We start from the raw sequence: 12,322 nt of genomic DNA on the forward strand, positions 1-12,322 counted from the left end.
GGAGGCAAGGTGGCATTAGGGGTGTGTACAGTGGCCTAGTGGCCACTACAATACGTGATTCCACTGGTTTTGCTGCTTACTTTTATTCTTATTACATGATACGGGCATTGTATACTGACAGTCGAAATATAAGTCGAAGTAAAATTGACGACTTACCATTAGGAATCCTCAGCCTTGCCGGGGGGACAGCTGGCTGCATATCTTGGGCAGTAAATTATCCAGTTGATATTTTCAAGACACTTCTGCAAGAAGACACTATAAAAGAAATGCTAGCTAAGGAAAAAGGAGAGCTGTATCGTAAGGAATATACCGGAATATATGATTGTGCCAAAAAAGTTTTGGCTCAAAATGGATTCATGAGAGGTTATTATCGTGGGATAGGCCCTTGCCTTGTCAGAGCTTTCTTTAACAGCTTTGCACTCTTGCCAACATATACAAAGGTTTATAACAATTGGCCTTGGAACAATTAACTGCTGATTTAAACTATATTTTTATAATATAATCTATCTTGTAGTTATTTAGCTTATAATATTATTAGTGTTTGCCACTCATCTAATAATGTTGTTTTATTACATATAGCTGATCTTGTAGTTATTTAGCTTATTATTATTAGTGTTTGCCATTCATATAATAATGTTGTTTTATTACATATTGCTGACTATGCTGATCTTAATTGCTAATTGTGAATGAATAACACTATGTACGTATGTGGACATATCCCAAATAATTGCTAAACATCACATAATACAATTCCACTACTAGACTATCAATTCATCAGTAATTTTGGAGCCCCACCACTTGCATATTAACATAGTGATGCATGACTCTCATTGTGAAGCAAGTAATGCATCAGCCTGCACTTTACCCAATGATTACAAAAGCAAGAGTATATAAGGGCTTAGCAAAAAAGCATTAAACATATCCTACAGGACTACAAAAACACTAATAGTGTATACATTGTAATTCAAGTCAACACATGCAGCTGTGCATATAGGAATATTTCAGTAATATCTATCTTAGCTATACTTATAATGTCAATGATAGTGTAGGCAGTTAGATTATGCCAAACTATTATTCTTAGCCAATTAGTAATTATCTTTATGATTAACCAAATTTTAGAGAGAGAGAGAAAAGTGAAGATGAGAAAAGATGAGAAGAATAACAAGTGAGTCAAAGGTGAAGTAGTTATCGCATTCGTAGTTACAGAAATAAATAAATGAATATTAATGAATGTGAGAGTGACTACAATAGTTAAAAATGACTTATTGGCAGGAGTAATATTTGGCAAATTTGTTTACAATAAGCAGTTGGCTTGTAATTTTGTTGCCATTTATTATTGAGCATGTTCAAAATGGTAGAGTTAACAAACTGCCAATATTTAATTAATTGTCAACATTCACCAATAAATCATCAAACTATCGTGAATTTTCACAAAAATAATAAGCTAAAAACATTAATTTTCCTGATAGTCACTAATGTAAGGTCTAGAGTACCATTCAGGTGTCAAATCAGTTTTATTATAAAAATACACTTCACAGTCCACAGTGCTACCTTTTGACAGCCCAGGGAACTTGTCTGAAGGAGTACCAGTCAGTATGCACTGTGTTGGTGTTCGTAGGTACCAAATTGGATGTTCCTCCAGTTTATCTAAAACAGCACACATTGAAGAATCAACTTCGTACAACTCTCCCACAACAATCTATAATTTAGAAACAAAGATATTATATATATATATATATATATATATATATATATATTAGAAAGAAGAAACACTTATATATACATAAATTCTCAAAACAATCTATAACACAAAATGTTCCCATATATTTTATCATGCCAAGCATTATGCTTACATTGTCTGGTCTGTTTGGAGGCATTTTTGGTAACAAAAAAGGTACAACTTGATTATTTATGCCAATTTCTTCAGCCATTTTGTCCCCAATCATTTCTGCTATCAGTGGATAAGGATGTGACAATCTTGCTTCACTGATAAACATGGCCTCTCCATTATTCTTGTCCTTCATAAGATAGTGATTACGCAGGCCCTTCTTTAAAGTCCCATAGACGAAAATTCTATGCTTTTTTGAAGACACCTCTGCAGTGGAAGCATAGATAATAGAGTAAATGAAAGGGATTGGAAACGGGGGCGTAGGCTGGTTGATGTTGCTATTGGTTACCGGCCCAATACCTGGTTGATTTCCCATCTCCTCCATTAGTGGAGGCTGTACTGCAAGGATTTCGAAGGATATTTATGGAGATCTAAGAGGACGCTTACTTATGATATACCTACCGTTCCATATAGAAAGTGTTGGACTACCTGCAGCAAGGTTTTTACTTCTACAACGCTATTTTGCAACGAGTTATAGGTACAACAAAATTTTTTCACTTTTCGCCCTTTTCTGTTGTAACAAACTCATGCTTCATGGATTCTAACCCTAACTAGTATCATTCGATATGCGAATGGAAACTCTTTCATATGATTATAAAGATATTGCATTTTATTCTAGCTTGTTTTCAAAAAAGGGATTATAATGACAAAAAATACATTTTACGGTTTTTAAAGTGCCATAACATTAACATGGTAAGATTATCCGTACAATAGAAAACAGAATTATAAAGAGGAAACATTAGGCTTCTTGATGCATTGATTTCACTTGCATAGGAACACTTGTTTGCGAGATATTGCTCCTAAAAGAAAGAAAATCAAGGGTAAATTGTGACAAAAAATTTCAACGAGCCTCTGTCAGCCTAGCAGCAATACAAATGAATGGAGGTTGGGCTACGCCCACGCTTCCGTTTCCAATCCCTTTCATTTACTCTATTAGAGTAAACTATCGATTATCGGACCCCACCTATTTTCGGACGGCTCCTGCTAGCTCTGCAAAAGAGCAATCGCAATTCCTTATGTACTAAACTAAGCATTACTTTTAGCTTTGTAATAGGTTTCTTGAAAAAGAAAGCAATGTGACTCTTGCATGAAATTATACTAAAAATAATGTGCCCGTCCGATATTACGGAATGTCGGACAAAATCACATAATTCCGTACAGTGCATTTTTTACTACAATAAGTAAACCCAACTGTTACTTATCACCACCTGTATAAACTTTGATCATTGTAGTATAACTATATGCAGTATCAAAAGAAATGGATAAGATTTAGTAGATAAGATTAAGAGTCTCTGTATAATGAAATAAAAGAACACCTTGAGACCTGCTGCGTCGGACATGGGTGGGGCTATAACAATTAATTAATTAATTATCGTAGATCCTCGTGCTGTTTGTTTGCTGACTACTGACAAGTCGCTCTGTGTAAACAAGTGTCTTTACGACTTTAAGCTGCTGTATTTCGAGAGATCAGGTAAGTTTGTGTGTAGCATTTAAGTTGTACTCAGTTTACTGCTGCATTAGTCAGTTGTATAGCTTGTTACTAGTTACTTGGTAGCTAGGGTGTGGGCGTGTGGCCTTTAATGTGTGTTTGAAATCCTAATTTGCATGATGCATGTATGAACAACCAATTAAAATGATACTATAATATCTTTCTTTTAGAATTATGGCTGTATCAGACCGTACCTTTCGTTCCTCACGGGCCACATCTACATCAGTACGACGATCCAAGTCTGACTCTCCCAAGAGACCACAGGTTTACAAAGAAGCGTATACAGCAGATAAACTTCGGCTAGCATACGAAGAAGTCAATGATGGGCGCTTATCAGTCAGACGTGCTGCTGAGATGTATAATGTGCCAAAGTCTACATTATGTGATCGAGTAACAGGCCGAGTAAAATTTGATACACTCAGTGGGCCTTCTCGGTATCTTAACGATAAGGAAGAGGAGGAATTGGTTAAATTTATTTGTCAATGTGCAAAGACTGGTTATGCTAAGACCAAGAAGGAAATATTAGCCATTGTTGAGGAAATATTAAGATCAAAAGGTAACCCTACTCATGTGTCTAATGGTTGGTGGGAAAGCTTTAGGAGTAGACACCCAGTATTGACCTTACGAACAGTGGAGAAGCTTTCATATGCAGGCTCAGTGGCATCTGATCCTAGAATAATTGACCACTACTTCGACCTATTAGAGAAGACCCTACGAGACAATGAATTACTTGATTCTCCTGCACAAATCTTCAATTGTGATGAGAGTGGTCTGCCTCTCGAGCATACCCCGTCGTCTGTTGTAGGAATAAAAGGGCAAAAGCATCCACGTACCCTTACATCTGGCAATAAGAAGCAAATGACGGTCCTGGCATGTGTCAATGCAGCAGGGTACGCAATACCTCCGCTTGTTATCTTTGCCAGAAAATCTCTTAACCCACTACTCACGATCAATGAAGTGCCTGGTACAATGTATGGATTGTCGGATACAGGCTGGATGAATTCAGAGATTTTCCTAAACTGGTTTACCCACCATTTTTTGGTACACGCTCCTGCTTCTAGGCCACTGCTATTATTACTTGACGGCCATTCTACCCATTATAACCCTGATTTTGTACGAGTTGCTGCCCATGAGAAAGTCATAATTTTTTGTCTTCCACCGAATACGACTCATTTGATGCAGCCATTGGATAAAGGTGTCTTTGGACCCCTAAAAAGTCACTGGAATGAGGAATGTCAAAAATTCATGAGTAAGAACCCAGGAAAGGTGGTGACACAGTATGATTTTATGGGTATCTTTAGCAAAGTATGGTACAAAGCAATGATCATTCCTAATATATTATCATCCTTTCGTACTACTGGGATATATCCACTAAATCGTAGTGCTATACATGTTGAGGATCAAGCAACACCACTTGATCCTGAAGTGGAGTCCCTTGCTGAGAAAACTGGGTTAGCGTTTATACCCTTTTATACACCTAATCGCTTGCACAAGTCTAAGTCTTTGACTAATGATGATAATCAACCTGATCAAGAGGATGGCCCACCAGATCCTGATAATTCTTTGAGTGATCCCTCATCTTTGAATGATTTTACTGAGGAAGAGCATACAAGGTACATGAGGCGGCTAGAGGAAGGGTATGACATTAAATCAGACCTGCGTTATAATTTATGGTTGAAGATGAGATGTGAAGAAGTGAGAGTTCAAGCAGATATACCAGATAATCTTTTATTGGGAGAGACCTTGAAATCGCAATCAGTCGTTAACAAGTTCTTACCAAAGCTACCTGAGTTGAGAAGTGAGACTCTTTACAAAAAGAAGTCTGCAAAAGTTTTGACGAGTGTAGAAAATCAAAAATCAATTGATGAAAGGGAGAGAATGAAGCAAGAAAAGCTGGAGGAAAAGGAAAAGAAGAAGGAAGAAAGACAGCTAAAACAGATGAGGAGACAAGAAGAGATTCAAAAGAAGAAAGAGGAAAGGGAGAAGCAGATCAAAGAAAAAGCTGAGCAGAAGAAAGTGATTGAGAAGAAGGAAAGTAGTGCAAAAAAAAAGAAGCAAGGTACACATGAATGAAATAATTTATGCTTTAATAATGCATTTTTATAATCTAGATTCTATATGTGAAGCTAAGATGTGCTCACACAAATCAGCTCGGAAATGGGTTCAGTGCTCACAATGTTCACTATGGTTTCATTGTATGTGCCAGCAAGTTACAAGCAAAGTTGTAGAGCAACCAAGTTACATTTTTGTATGCAGTGATTGTGAAAATTAATGTTGGTCATCTTTTGCCTTTTGTTAATTCATTTACAATTATAGTTTGTTAACTTTAAAAATAAAATGATAACAATACCAATAATCATAGCCACAACAACAACATCAATAATAATAATGATGATAATAATAATAATTATTATTATTAAATAATAACGACAATAAATTTCATTAATTTGGGGCGTGTCCGACGCAGCAGGTCTCAAGGTGTTCTTTTATTTCATTATACAGAGACTCTTAATCTTATCCATTTCTTTTGATACTGCATATAGTTATACTACAATGATCAAAGTTTATACAGGTGGTGATAAGTAACAGTTGGGTTTACTTATTGTAGTAAAAAATGCACTGTACGGAATTATGTGATTTTGTCCGACATTCCGTAATATCGGACGGGCACATTATTTTTAGTATAATTTCATGCAAGAGTCACATTGCTTTCTTTTTCAAGAAACCTATTACAAAGCTAAAAGTAATGCTTAGTTTAGTACATAAGGAATTGCGATTGCTCTTTTGCAGAGCTAGCAGGAGCCGTCCGAAAATAGGTGGGGTCCGATAATTGATCGTTTACTCTATCTATGGTGGAAGCCGTCTTTATTTTAGCTCCACCTTTAAAGGCGTGTCTTAATTGGGCGTGACAATATGGCGTCTTCTTCAAAAGCAGAAGTGGAAGAGGCTCGGGAAATAGACGAGCCACACGTTGAAGTAACTTGGAAAGGAGAGAATGAGAGTGACTCTGAATATGTACTTAGTATAGACAACTTCCCATTAGAGTAAGAGGAAGATAGTCATTTTTATATAAATATAATAATTTCTGTTTTTTTTCTTTTTATGTAGTTCAGCTGGAGTGTGGACTGAGCAAGAAGCACTCTCTATCTACAAAGGGAAAATGGAGAGACTCCGTATGCTGTACATGGGACAACTCTCCCGTCTCGGCTACCTCTTACAAGAGAGAAGACGAAGATTCTTACAAGAATGGCAGGCAGTTGGAGGAGCCAGAGAGAAAGGCAAGGATGAAGAAGGAAAGAAAAGTTACATGTATTATAATTATAATCTTTTCTCTCTCTCCCTCTCTCTCTCTTTCATTACAGCTTCATTACCATCAGAAGGTGGCAATAAATATGACATTGCTTATCGCTGCTACAGAAAGAGGACACTGGAACAAGGTCTCCTTGAAAGAAAGCAAAAGCTAAAGAGAGTATCAGCAACGCTTGATCTGTACACTAAGAAAGAACTTAAGGACACAAACAGATCTCACTACCAGCACTTAGTTAAACTCCAGCAACAACTGAAGGCAAATAACTCAACACCTTGTACCACTACTGGTTGTAACCAGTTGAGTCTACCGTTTGCAGCAAAGTGTTCTAAACGTAAGAGAGAGAGAGGGGGGGGAAAGGAGGGGGGCCGGGGGGATGGGGAAATAGAATATTCTAATTTTATTTTTAAGGACATGTATGTATCAAAATAAAGTGCAAAAATGATGAATTCTTTTCTAGCCATTGTATTAAAATACATGTATCCTATACATACATGTACATGTACATATTCTGTTCATGGCCTTTGGCCTGATTTTGGAGCCACTTTAAAAAATTGTAAAAAATCAAATTTTTTGATTGGAACTGGCTCTAACTCTTTTCACAACATAAGAACATGTATATGTATCAGAAAGAATTATAAAAATGGCAAATTCTCACCTTTTCAATTTTGGCGAAATTTGGCCTGGGACCATGTACTATAGTACAGGGACTTTTACACGATTTTGGAGCAACTTTAAAAATTCGTAAAAAATCCAATTTTGATCAGAATTAACTCAAACTTTCTACATAACATAAGAGCATGTATGTGTATCAGACAAAATTATAAAAATGGCAAATTCTCTCCTTTTTAATTTTGGTGAAATTCGGCCCGAGACCCTGTACTATAGTACAGGGACTTTTACCCAATTTTGGAGCAACTTTAAAAATTCATTAAAAATCCAATTTTAATTGGAACCAGCTCAAACTTCCTACACAACATAGGAACATATTTATGCATCAGAATAAATTATAAAAATTGAGAATTCTCTTTTAGCCATTTTCGACAAAATACCATGTACTATTATTAGAGTAAAGGGTATTTAATGAAAAATGGTTAGAAGAGGAATCCTCCTCCTTTTTCTGTGTATGCATACCTGTACATGTTTTGATATTAAAAGTATTGATGGAATAATGGCCTCATGTTATTTTTATTACAGATATAGTAGAGGATTCTAAGCAGCAGTTGTATACTTCATGTAGCTACACTGGCCCAAATGGAACGACATGCAATAATCCTGTACCAAAGTACCTGGAGCCATTGCTCTGTGGAGGACACTGGGACCAAGGGGAAGTGGTTATACCGTCGGACACTGAGAGTGATAGTGATCATGATGATGATGATAATGATGAAAGAAAAGATGATGATGATGATGATGTTAAAGTTAAAAATGAAAATTAATTTTAAACAAGCGTAACAGGGTAAAAAAATATTCCTATAATTGATTTCACCACCTTGCAAGTACAACTTGGTCACTATTAAGAGTTATAGAGGTTCTCTTTACCTTCTAATGCTTCTAGAGAAGTCTTTAGACAGTATCTCTATGCTCTCTTGCTGTTAGAAAGCTCTTAACTTTTTCCCTTGTGTAAGCCGCCATTTTGTTTGCCGTGACCACACCTACTCACGTAAAGGAGCGTGGGCGGGTGTTGCTAAGGCTTGTTATTTCTCCAATACAACATGTATAGAAGAAATGTAAGTGTGGACATACAAATATATATTATACAAACATCGCACGTGGGTGAATTCAATTATAGCATAGATAATAGAGTAAATGAATTTCATTTACTCTAATATCTATGATTATAGGAACGACCTGGGGGCTACGCCCCCAGGTCGTTAAAAATTAATTAAAATAACACCACTCACGTTTCACGTGGCTCCACGTGGTTGCAATGTTTAGTATTCAGTGCACTTCCGTATAACTGGACTAGGGGACCTACGCCCCCTTCTGGGAGATCCCTAGTGATGGGCGATATGGCCAATTTTCTTAATTTTCGATAACGATCAATAATGGACTTTTTGAGGAAATATCGATTATTAACGATACGATAACCACACCTTCATTTAGGGGTGTGCCAAGGGTGTGGCTAATAATTTTGGCACTGTACTGGACATGAGAGAAGATCATTTCCATGCTCTTGAGCCTTGTTTCTCTTCTTATTGAAGTAGGCTGAGTTAACAACTGGCCCGTTGCCTTTTTCTTGCAGTTCAACAGTGCAATTACTTATTAAAATTAGTTATTTAACCTTAATAAATAGGCGTGGTCAATAGATCGATGAAAATTGCATAAAATTTTCGATAATGATTCAAACCGATTCCGTAAAATATCGTTTATATCGATAAAGAATCGATATATCGCCCATCACTAGAGATCCCCACTATTTTTAAGCAGGAATTTATTTTGAATGGAAATTAAAGATGTGAAACTTTATAATGGCTAATGGTTCGGCTTTGGTGAGTAAATTCTCTCTTATTTATTGTAATAATGGCTCAGGCCCTCTGTTTAAGTTCTTTGCATGTATTCGACTTGAATCAATTGTTTTTCTTGTTTTAATAGGATTCAGAACTTTGGTTTGCCTGTTTAGATGGTGATGTGGAGAAAGCCAATCGACTAATAAAAGATGGTGCTAATATTGAATGGAAAGGACAGGTAAGATAGCTTAGATATTATATATTTTATGAGTTTTTTAAGCTGCTATACATATGCATGTACACATACAGTACTGTATGTGCTTTAAAGCTGCCATAGGAAACATTACCCTATGGTAGTCTTACGTACCTAAATGTCAAAAGAGGGATGGGTCTGGCTATGCAAGGCTAACCCTTGGGCTCCTAGAAGCTCTTTAGAAAAATAGTGTGCTGTGCTTTCACTTTCAGGGTAGTCCAAAATGTAAATTATATTTTTAAAGGGATAAGGGGTGTGTCAAATAGATGTGTAGCTTGGAGGCATATTATTTCATTTGCTGTTATATGAATATGATATGCTTTATATATAATTCCTTGGGCCTCTATTTCCTATCTTTAATTGGTACACTCACTACACTGGCTTCTATTGAATGGACCTCCTATACTTTATATACAGGATTATATTTCCTTAATGTACGTAGCCCCCAGTCTTATAATTGAAACAGACATTTATTCCCACACAGATTCCTGCTTTACATAGCAATTGCATGTACTTTTTTCTATTGTTTTTATTTCAGGGTGGTCATTCTCCATTGTCTATTGCTGTCTATAATAACAGCACGGAGGTTGTCAGATTACTGTTGAGTTCTGGTGCTAATGTTAATGCTGTTGATGAAGTAATTGAAATTATGCATGTAATATACATGCTAGATTGCTGCCATATTAAAGCATGAGACTTTGAAGTTTAGTTTAATATCGTAAAATCTAGCCCAGTCAAAATATAATTTTTTGTAACTTTTATATTTCTGTGTCTGCTTTATTGTAGCATCAGTTTTGAATTGTTTCTAGCATTATGCTATGCTATTCTTTTATTTTTATATGTAGTATAACAGGTCAGCTTTATTTTGGAGTGCTACTTATGGAAGAATGATAATGACAAAAATTCTTCTTGATTATGAAGCTGATATGAATCTACTAACAAAAGTAGGTTCTCGTTTTTAATTATTTCTCTTTTATTAGTCAAATCTTGTCTATTATTTTATTTCATGTTCCTTTATCCTTGTATACTTTACTCTCCATGTTTTTTATTAGAAAACTAAATCTACTGTACTAATGGGTGCTGCTAATACAGGAAGGCTTGATATTGTGAAGTTACTTGTTAGTAGAGGAGCTAGTTGGAAGGTTGTTAATGAGGTACTAATGAGATAAAAAGAAATTTATTATAATACGCTTTCCTCTTTTAAATAATGATATGCATGTTCATATTGCTTTTTTTTGAATATATAGGACGGACTGACAGCTTTAGATGTTGCAAAGAAAGAGAATCATGAACATCTAATTCAGTATCTTTCAAGTTTAGGTAAACATGAATTATTAATTTTCAAAAAAATTCAATGCATACAGCTGGAAATTTTGGTCGACATTATATTTTTAATTAGCATTTGGCAGTTTTACATTAGCCATGCACATGTATTTTAGAGCATGTGAACATGTTTGTTATGTTGTGTACAAATTTTGAGCTCCTTCTGATCGACATTGGATTTAAAAAAAATTTTTTAAGTTGCTTAAAAATCGGAATACCACCAACTTCCCATTTTTAATTCCTTGCCAATTTTGACACGATTTCCAGCTCATGTACATTATGATAATAAAGCAGATGTCCTTGTGTCTTAGTTTATTTAAACCGATTCTTTTTCAACAGATGATTCAGAGTCCCAGATGAGGAAGGCTCTTACGACAGACATTAAGATCAAGTTAAAGATCACGCGTATGTCAATTCATGGAGCAGCAGGCAGTGGAAAGACGTGTCTCCAGCATCTCATACTAAACGAGCCTCCTCCTCTCCAAAGATCAAGCACTGGTGTAGTGACACCAGCTGTAAGAGGATCCGCCTGTGGATATATGGAGACTGACAGCTCTCACTCAATGAAGAGAGTCAGCGAGGAAGAATTCATCACCCACTTAGCTAAGAGGCTGAAAGGAAAGGAAGGTGCATCAAGTTCCAAGCAACGTTCATCAACATATCCCCCCTCTACCCCTCCTCCTCCTCCTACTCCTTCTCGTCTATTTCCTTTATCAAGAGCCTTTAGGTCTTTGTTTAGTCGTACCTCATCGGAAAGTCCTGATGCTTCTTCTCCTCTGCCTGATTCACCTCTACCCACTCATTCGGTTCATTATGATATCATATCACAAGTATCAACAGAATCCTGCTCTGAAGAAGATTATCGAGCTCACTGGACATACTGTATCGATTCTGGTGGTCAGGCTGCTTTTCAAGATATAGCTCCACCTTTCTTGCGTCTGAACTCACTCAATATAATCACTTTAAGGTCAGTTGGACTAGTATTAATCCTTTAATATTTTTATTCAATGCCAAAATTAATACCACACATTTATTAGTGACACGCATGTCAATAGTATAATCACTAGTATAATTATGACTGATATGTGTATGTAACATTGAGTTAAATGTATTGCTCTCGCATGTTGCTACAAAGTTTTATGTACATGTACATGCTGAAAAATGTCCTGAATGGTCTACTGTTGCATGCATCAAACAGTACTGTACAAGTATGTTTTTATTTGCTCCATTGTCACAAAGTTAAAAACCAATCAGTGCCACACTGCCATTGTCACAAAACCTGTGACAAGCAAAAACCCATTAGTTCCATTGTCACAAAATCCGTGACAAGCAAAAACCCATTAGTTCCATTGTCACGAAATCCGTGACAAGCAAAAACCCATTAGTTCCATTGTCACGAAATCTGTGACAAGCAAAAACCCATTAGTTCCATTGTCACGAAATCCGTGACAAGCAAAAACCCATTAGTTCCATTGTCACGAAATCCGTGACAAGCAAAAACCCATTAGTTCCATTGTCACGAAATCCGTGACAAGCAAAACCCATTAGTTCCATTGTCACGAAATCCGTGACAAGCAAAAACCCATTAGTTCCGTGACAAGCAAAACCCATT

The 12,322-nt window shown here is 36.2% G+C and overlaps 3 protein-coding genes across 3 annotated transcripts in view; 2 read left to right on the forward strand and 1 right to left on the reverse strand.

Annotated features, from left to right (window-relative positions):
- Positions 1–1,417: 1,417 nt before the first annotated feature.
- On the reverse strand, positions 1,418–2,102 carry LOC105312139 (gamma-glutamylaminecyclotransferase B-like). Its single transcript, XM_011404540.2, has 2 exons — positions 1,854–2,102; positions 1,418–1,699 (listed from the first exon to the last, which is right to left on the reverse strand). The coding sequence occupies exons 1-2, from the start codon at positions 2,022–2,024 to the stop codon at positions 1,454–1,456; spliced, it is 417 nt and encodes a 138-aa protein (XP_011402842.2). The 5' UTR covers positions 2,025–2,102; the 3' UTR covers positions 1,418–1,453.
- Positions 2,103–3,175: 1,073 nt separating this feature from the next.
- On the forward strand, positions 3,176–5,755 carry LOC100637666 (uncharacterized). The gene is made up of 2 exons (XM_003385202.2): positions 3,176–5,436; positions 5,489–5,755. Exons 1-2 carry the CDS (start codon positions 3,552–3,554, stop codon positions 5,647–5,649), a joined length of 2,046 nt encoding a protein of 681 aa, XP_003385250.2. The 5' UTR covers positions 3,176–3,551; the 3' UTR covers positions 5,650–5,755.
- Positions 5,756–9,097: 3,342 nt separating this feature from the next.
- Positions 9,098–12,322, forward strand: part of LOC100637790 (uncharacterized) — a 5,258-nt gene continuing 2,033 nt past the window's right edge. Inside the window, exons 1-7 of the mRNA XM_019994595.1 lie at positions 9,098–9,176; positions 9,280–9,372; positions 9,926–10,024; positions 10,233–10,331; positions 10,440–10,541; positions 10,635–10,707; positions 11,050–11,677. Of these exons, the coding sequence (XP_019850154.1) occupies positions 9,156–9,176; positions 9,280–9,372; positions 9,926–10,024; positions 10,233–10,331; positions 10,440–10,541; positions 10,635–10,707; positions 11,050–11,677 (1,115 nt within the window). The 5' untranslated portion in view covers positions 9,098–9,155. The remainder of the gene's footprint in view (positions 9,177–9,279; positions 9,373–9,925; positions 10,025–10,232; positions 10,332–10,439; positions 10,542–10,634; positions 10,708–11,049; positions 11,678–12,322) is intronic.

This window comes from Amphimedon queenslandica, unplaced genomic scaffold, assembly GCF_000090795.2.
Source record: "Amphimedon queenslandica unplaced genomic scaffold, v1.1 AMPQUscaffold_13470, whole genome shotgun sequence".
NCBI classification, from domain to species: Eukaryota; Metazoa; Porifera; class Demospongiae; order Haplosclerida; family Niphatidae; genus Amphimedon; species Amphimedon queenslandica.